We start from the raw sequence: 6000 nt of genomic DNA, 5'->3' as shown, positions 1-6000 counted from the left end.
CCCTCCCAGCCCCCTCCGAGGCGGCAGCTCCCACGGGCTGGAGGCAGAGGGGGCGGACGGAGCTGAGGGCACCTCTCCGGCCCCGCCAGCCTCTCACGGGTACAGGCTCCTCCCTCACACCCAGGGCCCCCCCTCAGAGGCGCTGAGGCTGCAGCTCCTCTGAGCCCACGGGCTGGAGGCACAGGGGGGCGGACGGAGCTGAGGGCACCTCTCCGGCCCCGCCAGCCTCACACGGGGGCAGGCTCCTCCCTCACACCCCGGGCCCCTCCCTCTCAGCCTCTGCACAGCAGGCAGCGCCGCGACTTGTGAGCAGATGTCCGCGGAGGATAAACCTGGAAGAGCGCAGGGCAGCGGGCATGGCGCGCAGGGGCCACTCCAAGGTAAGGGGGGCACTGGGCATGACGCGCAAGGGCAACTGCAACGTAAGGGGGTGACGGGGCATGACGCGCAAGCAGGGCAACTCCAAGGTAAGGGGTGCCCTGGGGATGAGGCGCAAGCCAGCGCAACTCCAAGGTAAGGGGGGCACTGGGCATGACGCGCACAGGCAACTCCAAGGTAAGGGGGGCACCGGGCATGACGCGCAAGCCAGGGCCACTCCAAGGTAAGGGGGGCACCGGGCATGAGGCGTGGGGCCACTCCAAGGTTAAGAGGTATAAAGCGCAATGGCAACTCCCAGGTAAGGGGGCGTGACCCATGAGGCACAAGTGCAACTCCAGGGTATGGAGGGGCACGGGGCATGGGCAACTCCAAGGTAAGGGGGCGTGGCGTGACTCCATGGTAAGGGGGCGTGGCGTGACTCCATGGTAAGGGGCAGTGATGCATGAGGCACCAGTGCAACTCCAAGGTGAGGGGGGGGCAGGAAAGAGCGCTACCAGAGCGCCTACGTGAGCAGTGGCGCTAGCCCTGGGGAGCTCTGAGAACGCCCAGGTGAAGAGTGGGGGCCAGACAGCTCCCAGCACCCCCACTTGGGGAGTGAGGGCGGGCACAGGGCCGGAGGGGGGGGGCGAGAAACCGTACTTCAAGAAGGACAGGTGAGGGCGCAGGCCGAGTGAGGCGTTTGCAACCCACAAGCAAAGAGGGGAGATTGGTGCCAGAGGGCACGGAACTCTCCCACCCCCTGGTAAGGTCGGGGGGGGGGGGCAGAGGTATGTGTCTCTGGAGGGCTCTGAGGTGGCAGGGCGCTGTACCGCCGCACCGCCGCTGCAGGTGTGTGGTATCACTCCTGGGTGTGTCTGTGCTTGTTTTTCATTAGTGACATGTGACCCCCCCCTGGCTATCTCCCGTCAGGGAGGATGAATTACACCCCGCCCCTCCGATCCCACAGAGAGCCCTGTCTGCTGCTCTCCCCCCTCGCCCAGGTGCCTGGCCTCGGGGGCAGCGGCTTCTGGGCGCTCTCTGCCGCCTCGTGTGGTCACGGGCGCGTCTGTCCAACGCCCGCTCCCGCGCGTGCACGCACCAGCAGTGTGAGGGCACCAAGGGGTGCTCGGGGCACGCATGTGTGGGTGTGTGCCACGTGACCCATGAAGAGTGCACCCCCCCCCTCGCCTCTGAGGTTCACCCCATGTCATATGTCTTCAGATTGCGCACTCAAGGGCCTCAGGCACGTGTGTGCGCGAGTGTCTGTGAACTCGGGCACGTGTGTGCGTGGGTGTCCGTGAACTCGGGCACGTGTGTGCGTGGGTGTCTGTGAACTCGGGCCTCGGGCACGTGTGTGCGTGAGTGTCTGTGAACTCGGGCCTCAGGCACGTGTGTGCGTGAGTGTCTGTGAACTCGGGCCTCAGGCACGTGTGTGCGTGAGTGTCCGTGAACTCGGGCCTCGGGCACGTGTGTGCGTGAGTGTCTGTGAACTCGGGCACGTGTGTGCGTGGGTGTCCGTGAACTCGGGCACGTGTGTGCGTGGGTGTCTGTGAACTCGGGCCTCGGGCACGTGTGTGCGTGAGTGTCTGTGAACTCGGGCCTCGGGCACGTGTGTGCGTGAGTGTCTGCGAACTCGGGCCTCGGGCACGTGTGTGCGTGAGTGTCTGCGAACTCGGGCCTCGGGCACGTGTGTGCCTGAGTGTCTGCGAACTCGGGCCTCGGGCACGTGTGTGCGTGAGTGTCTGTGAACTCTCACACACAGCAGTGCCTTTGTATTTTTGTGCCGCTTCTGAATGCATTTCGATTATTATTGTTTTCACTGTTTCATTCAAAGTGTTTTTGTGCAAAAATGCAGGGATTGGTGTAATATTTAACATATAGCATGCTGTGTGTACGCGCGCCAACTTCCAGTTCAGCAAAGCAGGCAAACAGAGGGATATGAAGCAAAATGTCGTCACGCAGGTTGATGAAAGGGGAGCCGGGATTGGCTTGCCCCTCTTCAGATCCTGGAGTGCACCATGTCTCTTCAGCTCCTGGAGTGCACCATGTATCACTAGTCACGCTCGTGTGCGGCTGCTTTGAATGCTGTGTGTATTTCAGGGGCCTCCTGTCTGACCGCTTCATGTCACCTCTGTACGAGTCTTGTGCATTTGAGCGACCAGGGTGAATTCTGTGTGCACATATATTGTATTTTGTGTGCAGTTCTGTGCGGCGCTGCTTTTCCGATGATGCTCAGCGTGTGACCTTGTGCAGATGTCTTGACCCCAGACACCTGCAGTCTGGGGGGCTGGATCCTTCAAGGCAGAGAGCTCTGCACTACATATTGGATTTGAAATGTATTGCTTTAATAACAGGTTATTAAAGTTGTTGGTCGTTTGCGTTCTTTTGTCGCTTCGGCTGCTTTTATTCGGGGTCAGAGGTCAGGCGCAGGGTGCCTGTAAAAGCGAGATTGAAGTTGTAACCCGTGTGTTTACAATGAGTGCGAAACAGGGGGCATTTCACACCCGCCTGACACTCTTATTTCAACCCTGGGCCTCTCCGGACCGCCGCAGGCCCGGGTTAATTTGCAGCGGTGTAGTTCCCTCCCTCTGAAATGCTGTCGGGCGGGGGGGATAGGGGGTGTGGATGAACAGGACTGAGAGGAGGGAAACTAGAATGAACACCTAGGATTTCTAACTCGTCTTGGTAAACTCATGGGCCTTCTTAAAACTATTTGAAAGTCTTTAAAAAGTAGAAATTCAATTAAAAAATTCTTTATTTCCGCCTTGATGGCCATAAAAGCGCAAAGAAAAGAATACAGCACAGTTTATACATATACATCTTACAAAGATTAAGTGCGCGTGCGTTGCAGTATTTAAAAAATAATTCTGAATATGGGTATAAAAGAGGTACTAATTAGAAATAGACATTTTATAACATTTAAAAAGGGTGTTAAAAATTATGAATACGTTTTATTTACAGTAATAAGCTAAAATTATCCAATTGATCCAGATTTTAATATGGATAGACGTACACACCACATAGAGGATACATATCGGGAGTCTGAATACACGATGGGCAGACTGGTGTCGTGTTATAGGCCTCCACACAATGCTGTGTCCCAAGGTTCCCGCACACCTGTTGCAGCCATCGGTATCGAACCTTCTAGTATGCCGGGCAAACAAATAGTACACGTTTATCCGTCTCCGGATTATCTGCACAGACCGGACAGCCCCGAGTCAAAGTGATTCCCCATTTATTTGCAAAGGCAGGCAGTGGTCACACACCGCCTACATTGTAAATACAGGTTTTTTTGCAACGGGAGGCTGTGTGACATCAAGAACTTCAACTTAAATTAAAACGCCCCCGCACAAGGGGCCCGATTCACAGAATGAATTTAAGACTCAATCCTAAACTTACTACTATTTTGGAATTCACAAAATGAACTTACTACTTTTGGTATTCACAGAAGTTAGGATTTTGTCTAAAGTCTGTCTTAAGTCTGTCTTAAGTCTGTCTTGAGACAAATTTAAGACAAAATCCTAACTTCTGTGAATACCAAAAGTAGTACGTTTAGAATTGAGTCTTAAGTTTATTCTGTGAATCGGGCCCTCGGAGAGGTGGGGGTAAAGAACCAGGTGGGTGCCAGGGCGGGGTGCGAGGCTACCTCATTGAGTGCAGTCCTTCCCGGGTGAGACACGTCTCCCCCAGAGAGCCAATCTCACCCCCAATCAGCCATAGGCTCCCCCTCCCCCCAAACCCTTAGGGAGTTCACCTGTCCCTTGGGCAGCGAAAGACGCTTCCTCATTCAGTGCGATCACACCTGAGTGAGCCCCAGACTCTTATTTACATATTTATTGTATTTATTGCAGTTCTATATAGCGCAAACTTTACCCAAAGTTGTCAGAGCGCTTTAGAAAAGAACCAGGTAAGTTCCAAAAGGTACACAAGATAGACTGAACGCGCTAACAAGTTACATATATACAGTTCCAGCTCTAAGTCTTTGCATGTTTATATTGTGAACAATTAAAAGGTGCCAGTGTTAGGTTAAAATATGAGTAAAATACATAGTTACAAAGTTGACCTCATGGGAGTGCCAGATGGCCTAGGGGTCAAGAAATATGTTGAATTATTCCATGAAGTGCCTTTGGAGGGGGGAGCTGCCCAGGGAGCCATGGTCACTACAGGGAGTCCCAGGCTCAGCTAGAGTGGCCCCCCGCCCGAGATGTCTCGCAGGGAGCCCCGGTCTCCCCAGAGACCCCCTTGTGTCCCTCAGAGAACCTTCAGACTGCACAAGTCTCGCACCAGGAGTCTCATTAAAACATAAGGAATGTTTTAAAGCCAGAGCTGCCGATTTAGAGCTAGAAAATCAGGTTCGAGTCTCGGCGTCGACTCAACATCCTGTGATTCTGGGCAACTCACCTAATCTCCCCGTGCCTACACGCAAAACAAATGACTGTGACTGGCGCTCGTGCAAAGCGCTCCAATGCCCTTGGACTGAGTTCGCTCAACATAAAAATGCAAAAAACCATGGGGCAGATTTACAAGCCCCTTGCGCCTCTTTTATGCCACCATTGTGTCACTTTTGTGATGCAGCGGCAGCGCAAAGCCAGCACCATGCTGCGGGGTATTTACAATGTGACGCATCTGGGAGATGCGTCATGTTGTAAAGCCCTGCGCCAGAAGGAGGCGTTCCGGCACAGGGGGGCGGGGGGGGGTAGGGAGGGGGGGGCGTTCCGGCACAGGAACGCCTCCTAAAAGTGGCTGAGTGAAATCTACAAGATTTTACTCAGTCACTTCTGGCCCATGCTGCGTCAAAACCATGCGCCTGCTTGAAGCAGGCATAAGGCTTGACAGCAGTGAAATATGAAAGCAATTTAAGTGGTGGATATTTGTCGGTTATTTGGATAGAGAAGGATAGCGGACGGATAAAAAGAGGGAAAAAGGTTTGCATTTATATAGTGCATGTTTCCCCTGATGAGGTGTTGAAGTGTTTTTTTCGGTGAGTAGCACGCTACTCTCGGATCCAAAGAGGATTAGTGGTGAATTGGTATAATGAAATATGACATTCGAGATGTGGACCTGTTTGTCTGTTATATTGATTGAAAGGATAGTGGAGGGATAGAAGTGAAAGATTTTGTTTTTTTTTGTTTTGGAGGTCATAGCAGTAGGAGGAGGCTTTGGGATGAGTAAAAAGGGATGTGAAGGGAAAGAGTCAGAGGGAAGAGTTTAGAAAGGCTTGTTTTGGGGGATCGGTATAGTAAAAGAAGTGTCAGATGATGCAAGGTGGGGTAGAGTAAGGGAGAGTCTAGAAAGGGTTATTTTGGGGATCATAGTAGTGGTATGGGGTTTTGGGTGAATGAGAGTGGATGTAGAGGATATATTGATAGAGGTATAGGGTGAGAAATAGGGTAGTGCATTGGAAAGAGTAGTAGAAAGAGGTTTGAGATGAGTCGGAGAGTTGAGGCAGATGATATATTGAGGGGGATATAGGGTGAGAAATAGGGTATTGCATTGTACGATTTCTTAGGAGAAAAGTAATAAATATATAGATCCAAGTACATGGAAGGTATATAGATGCATTAGATAAACTCTGGTTTTAAGTGTTGTACTTTTTTATAAAAACATAATTATTCTATATGTTTATACAAAACAATACACATA

General features: G+C 52.4%; 1 protein-coding gene across 1 annotated transcript in view; it reads left to right on the top strand.

Annotated features, from left to right (window-relative positions):
• Positions 1–240: 240 nt before the first annotated feature.
• KEL (Kell metallo-endopeptidase (Kell blood group)) overlaps positions 241–6000 on the top strand; it is a 590619-nt gene continuing 584859 nt past the window's right edge. Inside the window, exon 1 of the mRNA XM_078655679.1 lies at positions 241–380. Within this exon, the coding sequence (XP_078511805.1) occupies positions 357–380 (24 nt within the window). The 5' untranslated portion in view covers positions 241–356. The remainder of the gene's footprint in view (positions 381–6000) is intronic.

The sequence above is a fragment of the Lissotriton helveticus genome, chromosome 7, assembly GCF_964261635.1.
Source record: "Lissotriton helveticus chromosome 7, aLisHel1.1, whole genome shotgun sequence".
NCBI classification, from domain to species: Eukaryota; Metazoa; Chordata; class Amphibia; order Caudata; family Salamandridae; genus Lissotriton; species Lissotriton helveticus.
Note: the sequence above shows the minus strand (reverse complement) of the source record. Positions and strands in the feature narration are given on the sequence as shown.